This window comes from Bombus terrestris, chromosome 14 (genome assembly GCF_910591885.1).
Source record: "Bombus terrestris chromosome 14, iyBomTerr1.2, whole genome shotgun sequence".
Classification (NCBI taxonomy): domain Eukaryota; kingdom Metazoa; phylum Arthropoda; class Insecta; order Hymenoptera; family Apidae; genus Bombus; species Bombus terrestris.
The window spans coordinates 9,036,247-9,062,831 of NC_063282.1; the positions used below are offsets into that span (position 1 = coordinate 9,036,247).

The 26,585-nt window shown below is 35.2% G+C and overlaps 4 protein-coding genes and 1 long non-coding RNA gene across 5 annotated transcripts in view; 2 read left to right on the forward strand and 3 right to left on the reverse strand.

Moving 5' to 3' along the window:
- The window catches only part of LOC100649746 (mucin-19), a 46,494-nt gene extending 34,636 nt beyond the window's left edge, over positions 1–11,858 (reverse strand). The window contains exon 1 of the mRNA XM_048412054.1: positions 11,710–11,858. The gene's annotated coding sequence lies outside the window, so the exon portion shown is untranslated. The remainder of the gene's footprint in view (positions 1–11,709) is intronic.
- LOC100645849 (probable aconitate hydratase, mitochondrial) lies at positions 3,141–10,992 on the forward strand. Its single transcript, XM_003400803.4, has 9 exons — positions 3,141–3,371; positions 4,745–4,899; positions 4,976–5,142; positions 5,805–6,560; positions 7,015–7,217; positions 7,916–8,204; positions 8,846–9,119; positions 9,209–9,557; positions 10,035–10,992. Exons 1-9 carry the CDS (start codon positions 3,339–3,341, stop codon positions 10,173–10,175), a joined length of 2,367 nt encoding a protein of 788 aa, XP_003400851.1. The 5' UTR covers positions 3,141–3,338; the 3' UTR covers positions 10,176–10,992.
- Positions 11,859–13,099: 1,241 nt separating the features above from the next.
- On the reverse strand, positions 13,100–15,073 carry LOC110119861. The gene is made up of 5 exons (XR_002308376.2): positions 14,813–15,073; positions 14,174–14,278; positions 13,662–13,930; positions 13,390–13,597; positions 13,100–13,240 (listed from the first exon to the last, which is right to left on the reverse strand). It is a non-coding gene; the product is annotated as an uncharacterized LOC110119861 (long non-coding RNA).
- LOC100649857 (B9 domain-containing protein 1) lies at positions 13,518–16,742 on the forward strand. The gene is made up of 5 exons (XM_003400834.4): positions 13,518–13,643; positions 13,763–13,874; positions 14,196–14,304; positions 15,073–15,191; positions 16,206–16,742. The coding sequence occupies exons 1-5, from the start codon at positions 13,518–13,520 to the stop codon at positions 16,307–16,309; spliced, it is 570 nt and encodes a 189-aa protein (XP_003400882.1). The 3' UTR covers positions 16,310–16,742.
- A 3,868-nt stretch (positions 16,743–20,610) lies between these two features.
- LOC100646078 (trehalase) overlaps positions 20,611–26,585 on the reverse strand; it is a 32,630-nt gene continuing 26,655 nt past the window's right edge. Inside the window, exons 8-10 of the mRNA XM_003400805.4 lie at positions 25,930–26,129; positions 22,014–22,184; positions 20,611–21,672 (exon numbers count right to left, since the gene is read on the reverse strand). Coding sequence (XP_003400853.1) covers positions 22,017–22,184; positions 25,930–26,129 — 368 coding nt within the window. The 3' untranslated portion in view covers positions 20,611–21,672; positions 22,014–22,016. The remainder of the gene's footprint in view (positions 21,673–22,013; positions 22,185–25,929; positions 26,130–26,585) is intronic.

A 26,585-nucleotide genomic window follows, 5' to 3' on the forward strand; every position in this document is an offset into this window, starting at 1 on the left:
CGCTTCGTATAATCTTGTTATAATACCCTCTTAACCCTACGCGCGGGCGCCAGTGAATCAATTTTATTCGGCTCTCGATTATCCGTTTAATGATAATGAGTTTAAAGGAATTCGGACGCGTGCCAACGTTGACAATTGCGTTACGACACATCAAGGTCCCAGAGATTAAATTTTAGCATTTTCTAAATCGCGATTATTATTTTTTTCGGACAAAATAAAAGTACACGGACATAAATGATAAACTTTACATGAAAACTGGATATTATAATATTAAATCGTATTATCTTTCGGAAGAATTTCGAGTCTGAAAAATATTCATTTCACTCTTATTCTATACTTTCGTAACTAATATAGTTGTATTTTTACTTCATGCATGAAGTAATTCTCGTGTTCCAGATTACTGATTTCATACTACTTAGAAATTGATTTTTTATTGTTCCTACGCATTCCCAGAAAAAAGTATTACGGCCTCTTCTTTGATACAAGACAATCGTACTGTTCCTAGGATGGATATTTAGATCACCCTCTGATCCAGGCTTGTAGAACAATGGTAACAGTGAAATGTCATCTGATTTTATGACGTCGTAATAAGACGGCTTGGAAATAATCGATGACCGAACTTTGCAATATTGTAATGTATCTACGATAGTGTTTCGATCTTCAATCTTTGCTATGATCGATTCTCCTGGTTTTGAGCACCAATTAAATTCCTCATTGATCTTTCCCAGAGAGCTTTGATGAATCATTCGCGATGTCTCGGAAGAGGAACGAGCAATCCAGTCCTGTTGAAGTAATCAGCAGCCTAATCATTTTAGTTTAATTGCTGGTTTAATTACTGTATCTAACAAAGCTTATTCGCGTATTTGCTCCCTTTTCCGTTATATAAATGCTGCGTTTTCTTTCAAGATCGTACTTAGAGCAATTTGCTTCTACATTGAAACAATCGGTACTTTCGAGCAATTTCAGTCAAAGTTTCTGGCTTAGACTCACCAGATTTTTCAATCGGTTACGTAAGCAAATAAAGTCTCCATAGACTCCATATAATCGCATTATCGCCGCTCAGATAAGATCACTACGGTTTTAAATTCGCAATCGAAGAGTTATCAATTTCGATCGACATCTGCAAATTCCACAGTGACGACTTGCAAAGCCTATTCTTCGAACGTAAGATCATCGCCGATGCTCCAACCACGCCACTCCACTCTCGCTTTTTATTCTTTTATTATCAACATTCGGTTGCAAGTCGAATAAACATAACCATACTCGTTTCGTGACATAAGCAAATCGTGAAGGCAAAAGTGTCCTGATTTTTTCAAACTTGCTGTCATTGTGACTAATTAGATTAGACGAGGCGTGTTTGATACCGTGCGATTGCGTTTTATGGATCAGAAAGAGCATCACGTACAATGAATTACTTTGTTAGTAAATATACGTTACAGTTAATTGAATATATAGAATTGAAGAAATTATATGCAAAATAAAATTTTACAGAAAAAAATTGGCCATTAGTAACTATTAATTTCGTAAAAGAATTGATGATCAAATTATAGATAAAAAGAAAAAAATTCCTTTTTTTCATTTCACAGAGTTGCGTTACTTTGTTCGTAATTTCTGATAAGTTCCATCTGTTCAAAGATATTAAAAATTTTCTTCGCATTACTATCATGCAAGTTTAGCTAGAATTCGTACAACGATGGAATTAATCGATAGATAAAAATAATCTGGAACGTGAATTACGTACTATCTCCACGTACTTCTCAAACGCGTGAAACGTATGTAACGATGATAAAATTGATTGCGATGCTTTGGGCTGACGCCCAGTGCGTAATAACAATTTATGTTAATTTTATTGATAAATTAAATTAAGAATTTAATCCAACAACGAAATCACTCTCAAGATATTTTCATACTAATGTATGATGCTTTATTATAAGTACATTTCTCTGATAGATATGTTGCAAATAATGCTTATGTCGGAGTAACTGATAAACTGATATTACGACATCATTTATAAAGATAACTTAATTGACTTAAGAAAGAATTAGGTACTGATATTTCCTGAGAATCCAATCAAGTTTCTTCAAGTATTTTTTTAGATATTCATTATCGTTATTCATCATTAATTTACAATTCATTCTTCTTGGCATGACTATGAATATTGGAGATAATATTTTTAGTGGATATAAAAGATATTTATGTGAAATCACCCTTCCTCTATTCTGCGTTATTCAATTCGTTGCTCAAACAAGATAGACGTAAAATGAGGAAATCTATTTATAAAAGTACCATTATAAATATATTACAGTCCGAAAATAAAATCAGTCCAATATTCAAAGTTCCCACGTCTGCTCTACTCTATGCCGGTAAACATCGATCGATAACAAACTTGAGGCCCCCTTCAGGATATTCCCTGAATTATCAATGACATGCCGGTTCTCACAGTTCCATTCAACAACGCTAGCCGCGCTGCTTCTCAGGAACTGCTCGTACTACGTTTCAGTACAGTTTAATCAATAAGTTTGCTAGTTAGCTGCGTCGTAAATTCAAACATTCTATACATATATGAATGTATACTATCCGAGGAAGATTTTTCTTTATTCCATAGATACCAATCAAACGATGCTGCTTATTTGCGATATGTATTTCTCACACAATCCCTTCAAACAATATTCTCACGAATAACATTACAGATTTATTCGCACCTAACGACAAATTCTTTAAACAGTGCCAATATTTGTTATTCACGAATAAACTAAAACTGTATTTATTATTTTTCTATTCGTTATTCCTTAGGTTAGCAGCATTGAATGATACTTTATTCTTAAAATACTTTACTCTTTATACTTTAACATCTAGTATCACGTGTTGTTACTCCAAATGATGTTTATTAAACTTTGACTTCTTTCCACTCTCATCAATTTTCTACCGCGCAATTACCAGAACTGATTAATCAAACTGTACAGCGGTAGCGATAACTACGCCACAAGAGGTTGAATGAACAGCTGTTAAAATTTCCTCCGTCAAAACTCTTATTGGCTCGTCAATGGTATCAACGGCTACTCGGAAAGTTGTCGAAACAGTGAGGGCGCCTGTCTTTCATTCTCACGAAATTCGTATCTAAATAGGCCGAAGAAAGGGGGCGCATGCGTGACTCCTCTGCATTGACACGAGGAAGCTAAGCTGAATTTCACTCAGTTCTCTAGTGGCCGGTTTGAGAAGGGCTGCCACAAGAGAAGACGCGGTTTGTTGGTGTTCCTCGTCTCGCGCCTGCGCTTTTTCTTTACCTACGAATCCACTTCACGAGTCGCGACGTCACCAGGAGATTTCCTATCACGAGAATGTCGTATTGCACCCGAATTCTTCGGGATCAGGTATGCTTAATTCTTTTCAACGTTTTACATACCAAAAGAATTTCATCGTCGCAGAATATCAAATTGAATCAGTGATATGAAATTAGTCTGTGCCTCGAGTTTGACCGCTCGACCCCATTATCAAGGTCGATCGTGTCATGTTGAAGTAACAAACTATCAATCATTGATTCGAATGTTGACAAAAATCCATTTTTTTTTCTTTTTGAATCAACTAACTATGGTCTGTGAGATCAATGATCTTTCAAGTGATGAGTATTCGCCGTACTTTGTTCCCCATTTGATTATCTTAACTGAAAATGATCGTGTTACGTTTTCATTGTGACATTCGAGGATACTCTATAATTTGATCACCAGGTTTTGTGACGATCGTTGGACGAAATCGTTTGATCGGTATTTTGGAGCAAAGCGCATTTGGAGCACTTAAGACAGTGCAGTAGAGAAAGATATATCGCGATAATAACAATGTACGAGTGATTAGAGAAATGGACCGAATAGGACGATACAGACACGTTACATAATATCTTTCGAAATTATTGCATATAATGAGTACATTTTTAGGGGATTTCGAGGTTAGGTTTGCGACCATTGCGCCAGGGCTGCGTGACAGACAGAGATGAATGGAAAATATTCATCAATCGGTAATTTGATCCGTTGGTGTTTCTTCGAGATGTCGGATAAATTTTTATATGATAAGAATATATATACTAACTAATAACGAGCGCGTGTTGTTGAATCAAGAATAATTACACTGGATGCTTTATATACTTTCTGGGATATGGTTTTTTCCAAAATATCTCGCGAGAAGTTGAGCAAATTTTTCGTCTTCGTGAATAAAAGAATTACGTAACTGTTGTATGTAGATGAATCTATTCATACTATTTCGTTACATGTATATACTTATACATAACAAGTTAAGGACACAGTAAAGTATAGATATAGCTAAACTATTTCATTATCATTAATCTTCTTCTCAACTATCGTATTTTTCTCGTATAGGCGTAAGTTTTCCACACATACTCGAGAAATATTACTGAACCGTTAACAATAAAATTATTTTTAAACATATCTACGAAGATGTTAAGCTCGCATTATCTGCAAGCGAAACGTTGTTATCGTCAATAAACATTAATTACGCTAGTATACATCAGGCTCAAGTATAGCGCGTAACTGTGTATACTATTCACAAATTAGATGCTATCATAAATTATTTCTGAAATTCATACCTGAGTTGACTTACTCTAAGATATGCAGATATAACTTTCTCATTTTTTACTTTTTTTGAAACATGACTTCCATATCTTTTAAATTCAATTTCTTACTCGTTTGATATTCAAAGATTGATACGATGATTAATTAGTGAATTTCATTTGTAGAAACTCGCTATCTTTGCGACAGACATCCAGCAAAGATGCTTCAGCGTAAGCGCGTTGAATTTTGCCGCCAACAAGGTGGCAATGTCCAAATTCGATAAGGACACCTACCTTCCGTACGACAAGTTAGAGGAAAAACTTAAAGTGGTGAAGAAAAGGCGAGTATGAGATGTCTGCGTAATCAAGCACAATATCTTTGATTTCCTAATCGAGCATATGATAAAATACTTGTAGGTTGACCCGACCGCTGACACTGTCCGAAAAAGTTTTGTATTCTCATCTCGATGAACCCGACAAACAGGAAATCGTCCGTGGTACTAGCTACCTCAGGTTGCGACCTGATCGTGTGGCTATGCAAGATGCCACTGCCCAGATGGCCATGTTGCAATTTATTAGCTCTGGTATGGTTTAAAGCATTTGTAATTTAATTAAAAAGGACTCCTATTTTTCTTTTTAGGAAGACATTCTTTTATATTCTGTCGTTTGAATAAAAAATAAGGATTCATGTAGTAATTTTATTATAAATTGTGCAATTTCTCCAATTGGGCCATTCTAAACCAATAATGCGTTATTAATGATGATATGAAAACTTTTCATATTGTCTTATACAAAGCGTATTAACGCTTGTTACAAGCTTGTCTGCCAAAAATCAGTCACATGATACGACAGGAAACAATTTTTATATTAATCATATAAATGTACACAAAACAAAATGCATTTACAAAATACTATTAATTGTGAAATGATCCTATATGATAATCATAAAATGTTCATTATACCTTTCTATTTTAGTATGCAGGAATTATTTCAAGAAATATGATATAGTATGTGATGTCACCATGAAGTTGTCATTTGAGATGAAAAGATTAAATTACTTAGCATTAATTCTCCCCAACTATAGGATTCCATATCCAAACAAGAAAATATCTTTTTCACTTACGAGAAACAATTCAGATTGGAAACGATTAAAGTTAAAAAAAAATCTCCAGTTGACTTTAACAAAGTTAAAGACACATCTATGGTACTTTTTAATCCTTTACTCAAAGTTGTTAATTTTCTGCAGGACTACCAAAAGTCGCCGTACCTTCCACTATTCACTGCGACCACTTGATCGAAGCCCAAATGGGTGGCGACAAAGACTTGAAACGCGCCAAAGACATCAACAAGGAAGTGTACAATTTCTTGAAGACAGCTGGTGCCAAGTATGGCGTTGGTTTCTGGAACCCAGGCTCCGGTATCATCCATCAAATCATTCTTGAAAACTACGCTTTCCCAGGTCTATTGATGATCGGTACCGACTCTCACACACCTAATGGCGGTGGTTTGGGTTGTCTTTGCATCGGTGTGGGTGGTGCCGATGCCGTCGACGTAATGGCCAACATACCATGGGAATTAAAATGCCCCAAAGTTATCGGAGTGAAACTGACCGGAACCTTGAAAGGATGGACCAGCCCCAAGGACATAATTTTGAAGGTAGCTGGTATCTTGACGGTCAAAGGAGGAACTGGAGCGATCGTAGAATACTTTGGACCTGGTGTCGACAATATTAGCTGTACCGGAATGGCGACTATTTGCAACATGGGTGCAGAAATTGGTGCTACTACCTCAATCTTCCCGTACAATTATCGTATGCAAGACTATCTGAAGGCCACTGGACGAGCTGATATCGCTGCTGCCGCGGATATGCATAAAAAAAGCCTCTTAACTGCCGATGCTAATGCTAAATACGATCAACTGATCGAATTGGATTTGTCTACCTTGGAACCACATGTCAATGGACCGTTTACGCCTGATCTCGCTCATCCCATTTCAAAATTGGGTAAGTGGAGTGAATGATAAACGTAGTTAAAGTATTACGCGTGCCTGATTAGATTTTACAATACTAATTTTTTTTTAATTCTGAAAAGCTTTAAAAGAAGATAAAGTAAATATGGTTTTTGTTAAAATTCGATGGCATTTGACTGTGAATATTCTTTTGCAGAATGTGCAAATAATTTCCAAATATTTTACGTAAATATCTTTCTACTCGATTGGAAAAATATAATAAATATAATATCAACTTCCTGCTTTGTACTTTAAAAAACTGTAACGTTTAGAAAATATGTATCTATTCAGACAATACGTAGCTCCTGAGAACATGAAATTTATAGACTCAAAAATATCCTGTTAACTTTGTCTCATATTTTAAGAAAGTACAAAGTTTAGAAAAACTTCAGTGTTAGATTCATCAAAGAAATTGCACGAGAGACATTCATTACTTATACTCCGACTAGGTGATGCTGCCAAGAAGAACGGCTGGCCGAACGAGATCAAGGTTGGCCTGATCGGTTCCTGCACAAACAGTTCTTACGAAGACATGGGCCGATGTGCGAACATCGCCAAACAAGCTCTCGATCACGGTTTGAAAGCAAAATCCGCGTTCAACGTTACACCAGGATCTGAACAGATCCGTGCTACCATCGAACGCGATGGAATTGTAAGTTAATTTCTAGAATAATAGTTTCTGATCAGAATTAAAAGCCTGTATCAAAGTCAAAGTTGCATAGTTTCTTTGGAACCGTGCCAAACATTGGTACATGTTACTTAGCAACAAGCAACGCGACCTACGCCAATTCTTAATTTGGCTTCGATATTTTGACAGTGTCAGTGAAAAAATAGAAATTGTCGATTTACATGACGGGATCATTAGATGACAATGAAATCGATTTAGAATACAATCTAGAACAATACATCGCTAGAGGTAGGGATGAAGATTGTTAGAACATTGTAGAATGTAACAAGGAGACTGAAGAATATTCTCACCTTTTAAATTGATATCACAGATATTGCAAATGTTCAAAGTATCAAAAAGTAAGCGAGATAGTGCAATTGTTTGAAAAATGTCGCAAAATTATTCAAAATAAAAAGAATATCAGAGATATTGTAGACTTTTGTGTTAAAAATACTACAGATTTCGTAAACACTCGAAATGCCAAAAATATTAGATACAGATATTTCGAACTTCCAAGCTATTAAATATATCTAAAAATTAAAAAATCCCAGATATATTACGAAGATATAGCAAAATTTTTAAGTCCCTAAGAATATTTAAGTTCTAAATTTCACTAGTATTCCCGTGGATATATCACGTAAGTAACTAAGATATTAAACAAAATTAAAATCCTCTTGATTTAGGCGGAGATCCTTCGAAACTTCGGCGGCACTGTATTGGCTAACGCTTGCGGACCTTGCATCGGTCAATGGGATCGTCAAGACATCAAGAAGGGAGATAAGAACACGATCGTCACTTCGTACAATCGAAATTTCACGGGAAGAAACGATGCCAATCCCGCAACTCATGCTTTTGTCACTAGCCCTGAACTCGTCACTGCCCTTTCGATTGCCGGCCGATTAGACTTTAACCCTGTTACCGATAAACTCAAGGGCAAGGATGGAAAGGAATTCCTTCTCAAAGATCCGTTTGGTAAATATGATTTTGTTATGATTATCAAAGTATCTCATTAATGCAAATATTCTGCCATTATGTATGAAACCATAAAAAAAGATAACCAAGATCGTAGTTAATTTGCAGGCGATTAAACATGAATCATAGCATATGGTATATATCCGTTTCATAACGAGATTGTTTCATAGAGATGTCTGCGAATAATTTATCGTGTCCAGTACTGGATAATTACAAGGTTAAGAATAATATGCAGAGATTAAATCGAAAATCCAATTGGATATTCGATTGTGAAATATTGGACGTAGACTTTCGCCTTTGAAATTGATTATTGAGGTTAAGAGTGGTTTATTACTTAACTATGCGAGACTGCTTCGTGCACAGATAGTGATAAAGTGTTCGTGAATCTGTCGCCTGTCCGTATGTTTTTGTCTTTTATGAAAAGAACAAAGTTCTTCCGTATCTCTGTCTAATGCGACAATCTTCAATGATAAAGTCTGTTTACGAGCAGAACTCGAATATAGTGAATTTATGAAACATTTCATGTTTCAAAACAAACATGTTTCTCAAACACTGGTAACAAACTTTGGACGTTTTATATTTCACAAAAGATCATTACTTGCCTAATTGATGTTTTGAAATAAATATAAAAATTTATCTAGGTGATGAACTTCCAAGCCGCGGTTTCGACCCTGGCATGGAGACGTACGATGCTCCTCCAGTTGACGGTAGCAGCGTCAAGGTCGACGTAAGCCCGACGAGCGAACGATTACAGTTATTAGAACCATTCGACAAATGGGACGGCAAAGATCTCACCGACATGACTATCTTAATCAAAGTCAAAGGAAAATGTACCACTGATCACATCTCGGCTGCTGGTCCATGGTTGAAGTATCGTGGCCACTTGGACAATATCTCCAACAACATGTTCATTGGGTAAATTTTTCATAATCTGGAATATCATAAAAGTGATAGCATTCACAATTTTCTAAATTTTGCCTAAAAAATTATCATACATTTTTTAGAGCTGTAAATGCCGAAAATAGCGAGATGAACAAGGTAAAGAATCAGCTAAATGGTGAATGGGGAAAAGTTCCGGATGTTGCCAGACATTACAAGAAAAATAACGTCAAATGGGTAGCCGTTGGTGACGAAAACTACGGAGAAGGTTCGTCTCGAGAACACGCAGCTCTCGAACCAAGACATCTCGGTGGTCGTGCCATTATCGTCAAGAGTTTTGCCCGTATCCACGAGACCAACTTAAAGAAACAAGGACTGTTGCCTCTGACTTTCGCCAATCCTAGTGATTACGATAAGATCCAGCCTACCGATAAAATCAGTCTTCTGGGATTGAACGATCTGGCGCCTGGCAAGGTACACTTTTGTTGAAGACTTTAATTATTTCTTTTGTCAGATAAGACATTTTGTATGGAAATCTAAATTTTTAGATTGATTTTTCGGTTGCTATCTCTGAATGGTAGACATTTTTTATGGAACATTAATCGAGCACTATATGGTATTATGTTGAGTGTATTTTGAGAATTAATTAACTATTATTAGATCACTATGACATATAATATAATTACTTTAATCTGAAAGTCACCTAAATATAGATAATCAAAGGTAGCACTAAGATAGCACTTGCGATAATGCAACATATCGAGTATACTATTATAATCATTGCTGATGCATTACATTGAAGTATTCGAGCACGTAACCCTTGATTCCTGAATAACAATGTTTAATTTCAACTACACCTTTTCTAGATGGTAAACATTTGGCTAGCAACCAAAGGAAAAAGTTTCTTATACAATCAATGAAAGAAGATTAATTTTCCCTTTTAATTTGCAGCCAGTAAAGGCAGAAATCAAGCACAAGGATGGCAAAGTGGACGCTATAACCCTGAACCACACCATGAACGAGCAACAAATATCCTGGTTCAAAGCAGGGTCGGCTCTGAATCGCATGAAGGAGCTCGCTAGTGGAAAGTAAAACACGTTCGTCTATCAAAATCGCGAAACCGTCATCGTTTTTTGAGGAGACGTGCCACGATCTCGTAGTTCGTTGTGTGTATATCGTTAGTAAGACACGAACAGAGACTGTTACGATATAACACACTAATCTTCCAGGTAGATTTGCGTAACAAAATCGTGATGGCGAGATTTGTCGTCGTTGCTTTGCGCAACGTGACGTTTCGAAACTAAAGAGAGGGTTATTTAGAGAAAAAAAAGTACATAAAAGAAGTGGAAAAAAGAACAGCACCCTTTTTTTCGTGACAATACCGTTGTATTATTTGTAGTGAAGAAAAGAACGGAAGAAAGCAATGGTAATGAACTATGATCGGGTGAAAGTCGAACGACGAAGAATAATTTTAGACAAATTTTTAGCACGCATCAGTTAAATCATAGAAGAAGCGAATCGGATCGAATCGTTCGTTAAACATTATTCGAATCGTCCATTGTTCATTACATGTATCGCAATGCGAATCACGCGTCGAGAGATTCCTCGAGTTTCGTACAAAGTGCAAGAGGAAATTTCCATGAGCCGATAAGGCGGCGGTGCAACTCACGCGTGCCAACGTGTTCATTTTTAAATCGTGTACAGCCGACGATGGCACGTCAAGATTGCATGCTTCTATCGGACGAGAAATTTATTCTACCTCGGTGGAATCTTCTGTACATACTATATATTGTTCGCAATGTAGGATATATCGTGGTTATACTGTTTTCTAGGTATTTACGATTGATTCGATCAAATGTAAGATTCGCTGTTGTTACTCGAGGAATAAAAAATTGTACTGAACAGCGAACGTTGTGGGTTCTTTATTTCATGTCGCATGTATTCGTGTTTAATTTGTTGAATAATGTTTTATACAATTCCCATTTAATGTTTGTTTTAGATGGAAAAATTAATGATTAGAAATATTTAACTTTCAATTTTTAATAGCAAGAAAGATTGATATTTGTAGATTTGAAACTTTTGACAACTTGTGTTTGGTCTCATAAGCTACATTTAATGTTCCAGACATTTAAAATACATAAACATTTAGTACTGTTTATGAAGACCATAATCGATTATTCGTGTTAATATCATCTGCTGTTAAAGACGAAAACTACATATAGATAGATCTCTTTCGGAAGATTTATAGAATTGTCGTTATAATTAATGACGAACCAATAAGATTTGAGGATAAAACTATTTTAATTCATTAAAAACATTCCAGAATAATTGCCTACTTAATTTTTTAATTTGCCGAAAGAAGACAACAGCAGACGAAATAAACACATTTAAACATTAAGATAATAACATTTTATCCGGTATTAAATGATTCTAGCAATTTATATTCTAAAATATCGAATAACATTTTAAATAGTACTCTAGAAGGTAAGTATTAAACAATGTATAACATTTCCACGACTCAGTGTACTTGTTTAATAAATTCATCTAACCTCGAAACTAACACAAATCAACATTCTTTCCATCTCCAATATGAATTAAAATATTAAATATTCATAAAGTCACTTACCCTATTACAAAAAGGATGAAGGTAGGCTGGAGATAGATCTCAATGGCCTAATAAGGGAGGGAAATTAGTCAACAGAAATGAATGATATATTACATCACTGATTTTCTCGTTAACGATCGATCGATGATCGTCAGACGTTCAAGCATGCGCCGTGATAATAACAAATTCTCAGCCTATAATTATATTCACTATTATACAAATATTCGGATACCAGCATAATTCTTATTTTTATCAAATATGAAAGATCGTTGAATTCGTTTCAACGAACACCATCGTACGTGCTGAGGAAAAAGAATATGTGGCTGAGAATAAAAATTTTAATGTTGCTATAATTGACATATCAAGTACTAAGAATTAATGTTAAATCGTATGTGAAAAAATATAATTATTACATCATTTCACTGGTCCATTATCGTTTGGGAGCGAATACTTTCTTTTCTTTTCTAAAAGAAATATAGCAAACAATTAATTTCTCTTTCTCAGACAATCTACAATTAGTTTCATTACTGTGCGAGTAACTTCTCGTACTTGTCCATCTTGGATGGGAAAGAAGCTATGAACTTTTTCATAGGACCATGCGGTTAAATAGGTTCTTGTAACAACTTTTGTACAACTCAAAAGGTTTTTGTCTATTCTAATGTACAGCCAAACAGCGCAGATCCCGAACATTAAGCTTAAATACATAGGTTCTTGTACATGCTAACGTTCATGCTCTTTGACACTTGGCCGCATGGTGCAGCACCTGTACTATGAAACAACTAGAACTAAGGGCGTGAGCACTCATTTCCTCTGTTTTTATCAATTCTATATTTTAAAAATATATATACAATGAGCATTATTTTACAATATTATATTATAGTATAATATGTAAATGTCAAAAATAAAAGAATTATTGGATTCTCACGTATGATTGTCTGATATCATTAAAATATTCAATTGGTTTACTAATTAAATTTATACAATTTCTTTTACAGAAGATTAGCATTTAGTTGGATAATATTTTCGAAGGAAAACACATTTTTCTTTGACATTCTATTAATTTCAGGATCTCCGTTCCAATTCAATTTCAAATGTTCAACTTTAATTACAAATTTCTGATCAGACTTATCTTATTTGTCTTCTCAGATTTCCCATCAACCCTCCTTGCATCCTGGCGACATTAAATTTGATTCCTCTAATTGAATAGGCTCACACAGCAACAAATTAATTCGCATCTTCGTCTTTCCGTGAATTAAAGTACCTTATAATTTCTCCTAATATTTCATACCATGTCAAGGCTACGTTTACCAGAATAATGCAAGCTGTTGTAGATATTAGATAACATAGCCGACGCCTTCTGAATACTAAAGGGGAAGATCCCATCTATATTTAGTAACCGCGTCTTTTGACCGTTGAAATGAACCACATGCTATGGAAAATGGAGGCGCATGCTTCGTTACCACGACAACCAATTCGCTTAATCGTACACAAAGCTCCGATCAGCACAAATAAGCCTACCATTAGTCACTTTTCGTTCATAGAACCTTCCTCGCTGAAATAATTGAACTCTGATTATAAAAAGTATTTCTGTGAATATTACGTGCTTCGTACAAAAGATTTGGAAATTTCATCAGCATCCTAATGAAGTTATATTGATCAAGAGTTCGAAATAGACATTTTCTCTGATAAGTGTTCGAGTACCTTTTAATGATTGTACTACGTCGATGTATTTTAACGATACTAGGAATAAACAAATATCGTGGATCTGTTAGATTTCCTTTCTGTGAGTTTGTGAATTTAATTCGATTAGATTCCTACGTAAGTTGGTCATGTCAGTCGAAGGTGAATTCTTCCTCTCGATCACAGGATCCATCGAACACGCGGAGTTTTACGATGTTGACAACGCCTACTGCAAATACGGATTTCACTTTGGTCCCGAATGGAGCGTAGTTGCCGTGAGTTATTCTGCTTACCTATCTGACACGCTGTTGCGTCGACTAGACGCAGTGTTCTATCGATTTCAAAGGCGGAATTTTATCGTCGATCGTTTAGTGACTTGTGCAACCCCGTTTAGGGTATCGAGGAAGGTTTGACGCAGATATGCAAATGCAGCAGCGATCCACGAAATCTGGCAGTCTGGAATTTTCCGTTAGAAGTCACGTTCAAGAGTACCAACCCGCATGGATGTGAGTGGATTCAATGATACTCGATTTACGTACTTGAGGAAATCGAAGCCCGGAACCTACGATTGAACCAATAAATTTTACTTTTTTAATTTTATTTTCTGATTTCTGGTCGATATGTTGATTGTTGCTGAATTCTTCTTTTTTAAAAAGTGAAAAAATTATATAAGTATTATATATTGTCCCCTTATAATATATAATGAATAGAAAATATAGCGAATAGTAGGATCAAAGGATTTCATAATATTGGAAATTCCTAAAATAACTAGAAAATATTATTAAACACGTGAAATATAACCAACCCTTTGTAAAATGGTGTCTTAGGGCCTCAGTTAATAATGTCTGTTTATGGCTTGGATATCTTCGGCCACGACGTCATCAGAGGATATGGAGTGTGTCATTTACCGCTGAAAACAGGTCAACACGAGAAAAGGTATTATATTAGATTATGACCAAAAAATTCTTTAATATTTCACAATACAATGTAACGTCGTGTAATTGCGATCTTGTTTATCACCATACTACAATACACCAAATTAGAATATCTCGAATCAAAAGGTAAATGAAGATCGTAAGGGGAAAAGCCTACATAGATAAATGACTAATACGACAAAATCAACTAATATGACGATCAATATTTTTGGAACTTTAGTGCATATTTTTCAGATTTACTTAAGTGTTGTTGGATTATGTAAATATAATGCCCCGTTAATCTAAGTTATTGCGATTGTGCTGCATTTAAATTACTTTCTAACGCTCTTCAACAACTCCAGATGTGGGACGTACTTATTTTCGTACGATTTTAAAAATGTAAAGTTTACAGCACGATTGTAAGTTATTTTATTAGATTATACAGTCACAGTACAGAATTACACTCCCAAAAAAACACAAAAGTCAATTTCTCATCGCAGTTTACACATAACAAACGAAACATTTCGTACCTTAAAATCCAACCTTCCTTTCTCCACATCCTAGAAAGACAATAAAACATCACAGTGATACATAGTCTAATTTCTTGCCTGACCGAATCCCTCAAATTCCCCGAATTATTTGCCACGCTGTGAATAATTACTCCGAGAATTCATTAGCCCGTAACGTAGTAGCGATTACGAGCAATTTGCTCAACATCAAACGTGATTTAATTAGTCACACGCAATCGTTTGTTAACGACGTTTGTTGTAACCTCTGTGAAATTATGCAGAATATCCGTGTATGTGCCTGAGTCCTCCTCGGCGTTGCAACGATTTGCGGCCTGGTTAACCGGAAGAAGGCCAGAACTAATTGATCCGGCGATATTGGCTTCTGGTGACGGAAGGGAACGTAAGGCAATATTTTGAAGCATATCACGTCGCTTGATGACGATTCTTCCTGACGTTAAATTAGTCGAGCTCAGTCGAGACTTCGCGTATTAAGGATAGCCGTTGCGTCGATAGTGTCAACTTACGTCATTCTCGTATCGGTCGATAGAAAGGAATTAAGAATCTCACGAATCCTCCGTTGCGAATTAATCGATACGTCTAATTTTACTGATTTCAGTTTGCTATCGCGACGTAGCTGACCTCTTATTTTTTTCCGGTTACTCTCGCAAACTGCTGACGATAGTTACTTTTTTCAGCTTTCCATCGATGAAAATGCTTGTTGCTTCCTGTGCTTTTAAATATGTCGACGGTAGAGGCAAGTTTGCGGTACGAAACTTTTATCGATGATCGCAGGAATTTTGGAAATATTCGGAATTATTTATATATTTCAAGTTGTATATTTCATTTTCGGCGAATTTAAGAATATTACCTTTCCACGATCTCTGGTTCGAGATATGTACGTGTATCTTGGTAAAAGTTTCGTTACCGTGTTGGCCAATTATCTTTAATTATACCTTGCTTTCTATTCCTAAATTTTTTCTATGCTTTATTTCACTTTCGAGAACTCGACGTTCAACTCTGAGAATTATATCACTCGTTACGTCAATCGCATGACGCATTCATAGTAACTGGAAACGTGCCATTTTCACGATTAGAGATTTACAGTTTTCTTTTCCTTCTTTTTTTTAAAAAAATATCTCCGATAAAAATATGGATCCAACCTTCTAACTGCATCGAGACACGCGCTCATGGGTGCAGGCACGATCGCGTACGATTTCCAGTTGCAGAGACATTTTATGATTTTCGCGTCTCTTAAGAATGACCTGGAATAAAGTGGTTCAAATTAAACAGTCGCCACGAGAATCCAGCGACTCTGAGACGCCATAAACTGTGCTGGAAAGCTACGTGCACCTGATGTTTCGCAAGCCGACGCATCATGGGCGACCTCGAGTAATAACTTTCTTTATAATTGCAGTCACGCGCATGAAAGTGGAGGGTATTGTTACCGTAACATTCAACGTGGTGCTGAAAGATTTCTTCAAGTTGGGCTACAACAATGGCGAGCAACGTAACAAGTAATGAGATTTGTTGGCCGACATAAAACGTCCTCGATTACGACATTAATATTTCCTTTTTGCTTCCCGCGTCGGCGGCTCCGTATCTCGTGTCATCTTTCTTCGCATTATATTTCATTGACGGTGATGCGTATTTACAAGTGAATATTCGTGGATGTATCTTATTTACCAGACCTGAAAGCGAACGACTAGATTTGTGAAAAATGAAAAGGCAATGTTTAATTGAAATTAGAAATCGAACATGTACTTGCGAGTGTGAGTAATATTTTGTCGAGGAGCGAGTCTTCGAGTAACATAAAAGTGTCGTATATACTGACCGATGAATTAACCTTTTCATCGATCTCTAACACCAAATGTGGTTGAAAGAATGTTAACGTGTTATAACTTAAATTGTAACTTGTAAATAATATTGGAATATATTTGGTATTTTTTCCATATGTTGGTTTCTCACCTGTTTCGCTCTCTTTGAAAAAAAATATATATTTACACTATTAAATAAAACGACATATGAATGTCATCATGAATCGAACAAGTAATTCTTCTTATATTATTTTTGTTTTACCTTTTTGTTTTTTACAACGTTTTCCGTAATTGTACAAAGAGAAGGGAACTATGTCGCTCTATCAATTTTTCTTTGACCCTTTGTTAATATCATTATGCTCCCATTGCCAGAGTGTGTGAATCACTTCAGCAAATCACTTTGTGTTTTTGTTTTCTGCCTAAAATAAAAGATAAACTAGATAGAAACAGCAATATAGAATTGTCGATGACATTTGTCATGCAGTTTTTCAGTGATTTTAGAGACAACAAGATTTCCAGGCAACGAAAAGAAATCATTTCGCGCGACGACGCTTCGACTTGTATTTTGTTAATTTATTCACGCTAAAACGAGCGCGATAATTTTAATGAAACTGCGGGTACACACCGTAGGAAATTGTGACGAGTAAAATGTAAATTAAGGAGCTGAAGATCTGACGCCTTTAGATTAAACCGCGCAATTATCGTAAGAAAAATAAACAACACGAAGTATAATCCCAAGTGGGAATAATTTAAATGTGTAATATTGAACAGGTAGGTATCACCTCCGCCAATATCGTATTAACGTCTTGTGGATTTTACGAGGACGTCCGTATCAACTACTCCTGACTAATACTCAATTCTTTACACGGCTGTCGCAATTATGGCAAACCCCACGGGTGATTTATATTTTTTAGCAACAGGCTCATAATGTCAGATAAGATTATGTGATTCTAATAACTGCAGCTTGACTCATTAAGTTTTTGCGAAACAAAAATTGGTACGAAGTGGTTTAGATTTTGGATGAGTAATGGTATAGATTTTATCAAGAAATTCAGAAGATTTCTATGCATATTGGCTGGCGAAATTACACGTACACTTGTCAACTAGTTTTATAAACATATTATGTATTTGATTATATGAAACATTTTCAAATTTCATTGGTACTGTAATGATACCTAACTAACATAATTATTTATATCATAAAAGTATTTTAGTAAGCAATCATCCACAATATTCAGTGTAATCATCTTTAATGCTCACTATACATTTCTAAGGAAACTATTCACACATATATTAATATTTTATTCATTATAAGTTTTCAGTAAACAAATATCTTACAACATCTGTATATACCTTTATATTGAGCTCAAATTTTGCCAATATATATATGGCAGTCGCGTCTCATTATAGTGCTAACAAAATTTCAAAATGTTCCACATAACGTGTACAATACACACGTAAAAGTTTTTTACGGTAAGCTTACGAATACTTTTACGAGCCATTGTATTATACATTAAACGTAGCTACTTTCATTTCCTTTGGGAATCTTCCCGTTTCCTACTGGATAGCTTTCCGTCTCCAGATTTCTCTACTTTCTAATATTTTTCCATCGTGCATTAATCAGAGTACGTAATTTGCACCAGAGATAACTATTTAATAAAACGCTTCACCTAACGGATAACTGCGTAAATTTCCCTATAATCGGCTGATCGAATGATGGATCGAGAATCAACATGAACGAATTAATCATACGATCCGAAGGTGCATTGGTAATGCACGCGTTGCTCTTCCCTCTCATTTATTGCTTTCTGGAAGAGTGGCCAAATGTCCACAAGACTGGCCAAGCGTAAATGCGAGCTTCACTCGCAAGCAGGACATCATACACAGGCGTGGCAAGTGAAATGAAAAGAATGACGCATTTTGCAATTTCGTTTTATCCGTTTCGCTGTGAAAATCCATCGAACGCCACGTGCTACGGAATGCCGATCGAAAAGCTGACAAGCACGGAGTTAACGTGCAACACGAAATCCCCTAAATAGCTAAAGTTGTAGTAATTTAACGTCGTTCGATCCAAGGTATTCCCGATGGTCATTTTTCAATGGAATTCCCCGAGAGACTTTTTTCATCCAGTTGCATTTGTCACCCTCGCCAATTCATAGGGGATGCGAAGATTTGCTTGTCACGGTGGATTCGATGAAAATCTTGAAACCCTATTTGTGTTTCGATATATATATATATGTATATGTGTGTGTTGAATTATTCATTATAATTTCAAATCAAATAAGGTAATATATACAGAGGATACAACGTACACTACAGAAAAGGAGTTTAATGTAATTGTTTTATTTTGAACTTGAGATTTATTTGTTGAATAACATTTGTATTTATTGGGCGATTATTTCTTTTACTTACTTGAACGTGAACGTAGAAACATAGGACGCGAAAAGGATTCATAATCCGGGAATGTTAACCCTACATCGGAATGTGAAAATAAGCTTCGGGGTATTTTTAATGGAAAAAATTGAGTTTAGGATCTACATTGGTGGAAGGTTATTCAATAACAAGATTCTTTTTTTTTTGTGTAACAACATGTATATCTTGCGTTCTCTCAACTTTGTCCCATCGCAGGAGACTGCGCTGAATTACCGGCACGCAAAATTTACGATTATAAAACGATGTTCCTGGAAAACTCCATGCGCAACGGTATACTTAATGTATCATAAATTCAATCGCGCGCGCGTGAAAGTCGTTGCAGACATTGTTGTAAAGTTCCAAGTAAAATGAAACTATAAAATACGCATCATTTGGAAAGAGGAATTCCAAGAGACAGGATGCGATAATGTTTCTTGCATACTAATTAGGAATTCGCGGAAGATTATAATGAACGAGAAGATACATTGTTCTACTATTTTGATACGGCGCTGGTTATTCTCATAAAACCGAATTAAAATTTCAGAACAAATTTCTGTAAGTTGCCGAGCTTATTAAAATACATCGAATAAGATGAATGTTAGATTATTTTAAAAAGGCAGAGAACCTTGTTATACGTGTACTTGTTAAACTTTGATAATAGAATGAAAATTATGATGTCAATTGTTCCAAAAAATTATGTTATTTGATTTGTCCAAAGAGATATGTATTAACAACGGTTATGAATCCATACAAAAATGAAATATCAACTATGACGGAAACATCAGCATCGGGTAAAATTGTCCTTGGAATAGCATGTCCGATGTAGATGAGTATAAATGGAAAATTACGATCGCCCGATTTTTCTTCGTAAACACAACAAGAGGAATTTGGTACAAGAGGAAAATGTCTCAAAAAGACGGATATTTTCTGCTACTGGCGCGCTGATGCACTCGAAATATTGCAAATGAATGGTCGAAACATTCGAACGGAGTTAAAGATAAATGGAGAGCATAGAAATATGGCTCTTCTCTCCGTTGTAAACAAGGACGTAGATCTTAATTGTTACGTATGTAACATAGAATGACATTCGATAAATGATTTCCAAGCGGAAGATACTATACATGTACAATTATATGTATTCAGTCGTTGCATTAAAGAATTATTGTTACACCGTATGAAGAGAATAACAATGAGATACGGCTACATTTTAAGAGAAAATTTTAATGAATATCACGCTCCACTATCGGATTTTATCCGAAGTAACTCGATACGAATAAAAACAATGTATGACTACTAACCATATTTAATGTCAAATAATTCTAGCACGTATATATAATATCAAATAATTAAATTCGAATTTAATACGTAACGAGTAATTTAAAACAAAGGACAGATAGCTTCGTGCGTGTATAATTTACCATTTGAAAAATATGACGCCTGAGGTTTATCTTGAAAAATTATTTTTTTCCTTCTCCCTAATTCTATTTATGAACTTCTTCTAATTATTTAAGGGATAGGAATACCTTCAGTTACAATTTTATGCGATTTAATTTGGATCTCTAGGAAGGATAGGATAAAAATAAATAAATCTTCTTTCTCGTCGATCTTTTCTTTTTTTACATCTTTATGCACATGCAATTTCCTTATTGTTTCTGTTCCACTGGAAACAGCTTCTTATCGATGTTGTATTAAATATATATGTATATATATATATATACATATATACATATTATTTTCTCTCAAACGATCTTCCCTGATTTTTTGGTCAATTATCAATCCTGAATTAGGTCAATAGCTTATACACGATTGTCTACAAAACGATACATTTTGTATGAATACATATACGAAAAACTTAAGGTATCGGAGTTCTGTCGCCAGTGTCATCCTTCACGAGAAACGACCAAAAAGAAAGAAAGATGCATGCAATTATAGTTCTCTAATACACACTAATCTATCGTTAAAGCTAGGGCTAAATTAGAATACTGACAAGTTTCATACGTAATTACTATACCTTCTGTGCCCACATTTCGCATACACGATGTACACGATTTATCAAGGTCCATTAAAAATATAATTGACATTCGATGTCGTTGACATCGAGATAATTCTTATTACCTTGATACATGATATCCTTAGATTATGCCAAAAAATAATTTTCGCAAATTTTATGTGAATATTTGGTTGATATAAATTTAGTAAACTCTAATATTCCTTATGAACAACATTTCTAAATTATTCTATTCGATCATTAACAATTATTTAAACTCTATAACACACTCTGGATGGACGAAATTTCAACGATTAAAAATATTAAACAACAAATATAATATTTAACTAGAGTCGGTTAAGTTTTCTTTCGTTACACGTATAATAATATTATATCTCAGCTAGTATTGTACAAACGTTTCATGTAAAATCCTCTTCTGTGGGTTTGGTCTAAGGTAAAACTGTCGTTATTGCAACTATCGTTAACATTAACGAAAATGATAGTTGAAAAAGAAACGATCCGTGAACGGCGAAGATAAATTTTCTTAAAAAAATATACACGTTGATTCACATGGAACAAACGGTGGGTTTTTATAAAACGCGCTGCCCTGTTTTTCCGTGTAGACTAGATTCGTTGGAAAATACGCGTTGCACCATCACCAATGAAACCTGGAACAAAATTTAACAACGCTCTATGTTCTTACAGGATATTAAAAGGTGCAAAATGCACAGAATTTTATATTCAAAAGGTATCTCCTTAGAAATATAAAATGTCAAAACTACGGTACTCGTTATTACACAATATTTAACGGAGAAAACAAATTCCGCTTAAGTTCTGCGTCTTCAGTCGTATGAATATTGATATTAATAAGTGGCACGTTATTCGTAAAAGAATGAATTTGCATAAACATCCACATACTAATTGCAAATAATGTTATTTATATAACTGATATTTATTATAATATTAATATTTACTTCTGACAATAAATTTACCAGCTTGTCGTACTCACCTGCTATTGTCTGATCTCTGTGTTTATGTCGTTGATGTAGCTAATCTCCTTCACCTTGATGTTCGGGAAGGTATTAAGGAATTCCAAGACCACGCCGTTAGTCCATCCAAAGCCAGACTGCACATCGTACTCCCCTCCGCCGCCACTTTTCCCCGGCGTGAGCGAGTCGTACTGCAATTAAAACGCTAATTACACCTAGTAATCACACGTTCTCGTTTCTCAAAGCGACCAGCCCTCGGTCGGGTAATTAAGTCACCGATTGATCGACAGAGATCTTCCTTGTTAACTTGCGCCGGACCTACTTGCTGTCTTAGACTCTTAGTCAATTTTACAGGAACGTCGAGTTTCGAACATGCCCTACCACGAGTTTATCACAGCATTCTAATCGTCGACGATATTAATCAATGTTTCGTGGAGAGGATCACGAATAACAGCTAAGCAAAGTTAACAAACTTCACAGTTCGGCAGACTCGATCTTCGCCTTTAATGAAATTCTAGATAATTAGAGGAGACAGAAACTACCCTTCGATTTGTGGATGGTATTTATACTGGTTGCTGAGTAACTGTTTGATAAATTTGAAACCAGAGATCGGGATTAAATTGATATTAATCATTTGAGCTTGGGATGAGTCACGTTTCAAATTTAAATGCGAGGAGGAAAGAGAATTTTAAAAGAATTCTTTCGAGTTTCTAATGAACAAATAGATTGGGAATTACCACAAACTAGGCGAATATTGAATGAATTAAAGAATGATAAAAATTAAATAAATTAGCAGCGGTTAATATTAGAATAAGGTATTTAAACGAATATAAATATTTAAATTTTTGCGACACTGCGAAGTATTACAAAACGTGCGAATGTTTTAGTCCTTCGGATGTCATTTGCATTTCTTCGCGCCAAGTTGTTATAGCTTAAAAGTAAATAAATGCGTTTAATTCACGAAAGAGCTGTTCTAGAAAAGGCAGAGTCGGATTAAGATGCAAATCTAATTCTTAAGAATGTACTGGAAGTTTTACGAGAAAGGGAAGATGAATATTCTAAGAACGTGTTAATTACATACTTCTTCTTCTTCTTTTTCGTCTTCTGGATAAAACTTCAAACGCATATTAAACATCCTTAGCAAGTAGCATAAATTAACTGATTTTAATTTCGATTTTCATATTTTACTGATTATCGGAAAAATATAAGCTTCTGTCGAAGAAAATCGATCTTAGATAGTGACTCGTGTAATTTTCGGTAAAAATACCCAATTATTTCTCGACAGATTTTCTCTAAAGTTAATAGTTTTATTTCGTTCAATTAGATTAATGTTCATGATCATTCGTGATATTTCTTAAATGTAATTCAAAATTATTGTCAACCGTGGCACGTTGCAATTATGATATGGCCTCTTAAATCTTCTTTCGCGATTCGATATAGCTTCGGCAAAGACCACACGAACGTCAATTCGACTCAACGGAAAGCTTTTCAATTTAAAGATGATACTCATAATACTATATGCTCGTTAAATATCATCATGCCGTTCGTATAATTCACAGCAATTAGAAAATCTTTCGTTTTCAATCGGATGAAATTTCCAAGCTATTGTGTTTTTTAAAGACTTCAAAATCATTAGATTTCAATAAGAAAGAGACCTTTCTCTCAGTATGCATATATAACTCTACTTTCATACGACTCTTTCTTCTCTATTTCTATTCCTTTCTGCCAGCTACAATAAGGAATAGCCCGAGGCGCACTCGATCTTTCCAACGAATGTTTAAAATTATCGTTGATTTTCCGTCCTTGACACGTTCGAAAATCCGACTCTTTTACGTGTATCTCAATTTTTCTCCTTCACTCGTTATTTCCTTTTGTCCCCACGGTTCGACAATGTCGTTGAACTACTTCACACGGAGAAATCAATATGCGTTCACAGAATTGAATATAGAAAGAGTTCCTCCGTTCTGCTCCATAATAAGTAACGATCTTGGTCGTTAACTGCGATTCAATTTCGCGTTTCTACTTATCAGTGTTAACTGCCTATAGTTAGCGGTAATGTATGTCAGTTAATTATCTCGGAATTTCCTATTGAGAAGTTTGATTCGGAGATGTATAGAGAAATATATTCTACTTTGAAAACTTTACGCGTAAAGTGGGAAATTGTGGAATAGCGAAATAAACCGAAAGAATTTCAACTGACGTAGACGAAAAGTTTGCGAAATTCCGCGCATTTCAGTCTCCAAAGAAAACAGTCGATTATTCCGAAAAAGACTAGCCATTCTTTTTTCTCAAATGTGACTGTTTGAATTTTTTGTTTGACCAGTTTGTTTTTTCGTTTCCCTTTCCTAAAGCTTAGAAAAATGAAAATTTTACAAAGTTTGAGTGTTCCTATATTTTTTTCAAAAGCGATTTATGTTCGGGAAAAATATATATGAAAAATTTTTATCGGTTTGCAAATACACTTTACCTTTTTCGCTAGGCGAGAGTAACAATTCGCAATTTTTTCGAACGTACAATGTTCGAATCAATAAACCGGTTAACCGTTAAAAGAAAACTTTTGAAACACAGCCGCTTAAGCTTGACACTGTCTTGCCCGACGTGAAAAAAAGAAATGCGTGGCAAAAAACGTATCGATATTTTTCATCGGTAAGCTGCTCGTTGCGAACAAGCTCCATAAATTTCCCTCTGCGTCACGGTATCATGGCCGAAATGAGGTATGGGACGTTCCATGGTTCCCTAGTCTATGATGTTTCCTGCGGTCGGTTCCAGTATCTTTTTCGCGATCATGTGATATAAAAATGGATGGTAAAAAGAGGGAAGGAGCGAAACGTATAGGGGAGAAAAAACGGACAGAAAGAGACGAGGCTTGAATGGTTCTGACTACGTGAAAATTCATAGCCACGGGTGAAAAATGATGGACAGTGATTCATTCCGTTTTCGAACGTATACGAGTATCCAGTGTGTTTTCTTTCACAGAAGAGGGGTAGAAGGGAGGGAGAATACTTGAACGTGAATTTATGCATCTATCTTGCGGATCTGATAGTCCCTTTTCTGGAGCCAGACATACGTATGTCAGTCAACAAAACGACGTGAAGCTTCGTTTATGGAAACGAAATTGAACAGCTTGTGTCTATTTGTATTTGGTTGGGACAAATGAAACGTTGTACCTCCGAAGTTTGAATATGGCATGTTAATATCATTCACTGTTTCACCGTCAATTATTAATCAAAATAAATTCAGAATCAAAACAAGACGTAAAATTCAATTGGAAAGGTTGAATATGTTCTCTATTCTAATCTATTATTTTAAAGCAAACCGCGAACGAAGAGATTGTAGCAGATTCATGCCAAGAATTATTGAAATTAATTTTAAGTTCTATATCATTATGACAGTAATGAAAACTTTGGTGATATTCAACGTGTGAGAATCCTCCTTATGTGCTTTACGGGACAACATTTTTATGCTCAAGTAGAAAAGATTGGACTGGCTTATTTTATGCTTTCGTGTTTTATCGCAGATATTGTGAAAAAGTGCTTTGATTAAATCACTCTTAGCGAGGGCTCTTTCAATATTCTGAGTCATGGTTTGATGTGTATTACTTTTCTTTTCCTCCTGATTTTAGTTGGAAATAGGATTAACAATTAAGATTTAAAATTCCGACAGGAAGCCGAGGAAACAACAATTCTTTCGAAAATTTACAGAGTTCTTACCTAGATAAATGAATGTGGCGCTAATACAAGAGAACAGACAATATTGTAACAACTTTTTACTTTTTTTCAAGAAGTGTACCGATTTCCTTCTGAAGTTTAGAAACTTAAAATATTGTCTATTCAGTTTTGTTTAGGAATTATGGAGTTACTTGTTTCTACGCTGAGCTCCTATATTTTTCCGTCATTTTTCAAGAAAATCGTCTATCGATATGTATATTTATCTTACCTTCTCAAACATTTCCTTATATTCTACATAGCCAGCGTAATTAGAGCCAAGCCATCTAAATGCCAATTCGTGGGCGAAGTTCACCGCTTCCTCAACCCCTGTCCAGTAGAGACCCATTACAATAAATGATTGTAACGGTGGCCACGCGTTCGGAAAATCCCATTGTTCTCCTGTGTAATTTAATGATGTGGGTGTACCTCCTGTAGGGGAAGAAATGAAAACAAGTTTAATCAACACAGTCTTATTAACCTTATTTGCCTTTATACTTAAATGAACGTAATAATTTCAATTTAATAGAGCTTCTCTAACTCTATGACAATAACTCGCAGAAGCTATTGTTTACCTTCAGCCACTAAATAATTTGCTACATCTATATATGAAGGAACAAAATGTCTTGTACCTTTTTACCATTAACGAAGTTATATTAAAATCTTTATAGCGCGATACACATAACTAAAACTGTAACCAGAAATACATGTTTCATCTAATATAACTATACTAGTAAATAAAAAGGATAACTAGTAAATTAAATAGAATTCAAAACATCGAAAACATCCAGCGAATCTTCAATATTGAAGCTATTAAAGTTACTGGAACTTTAACCACTCGCTGTTTCCAAAGTACTTACACGACTCTGATAAAACTTCTTCGCAAGA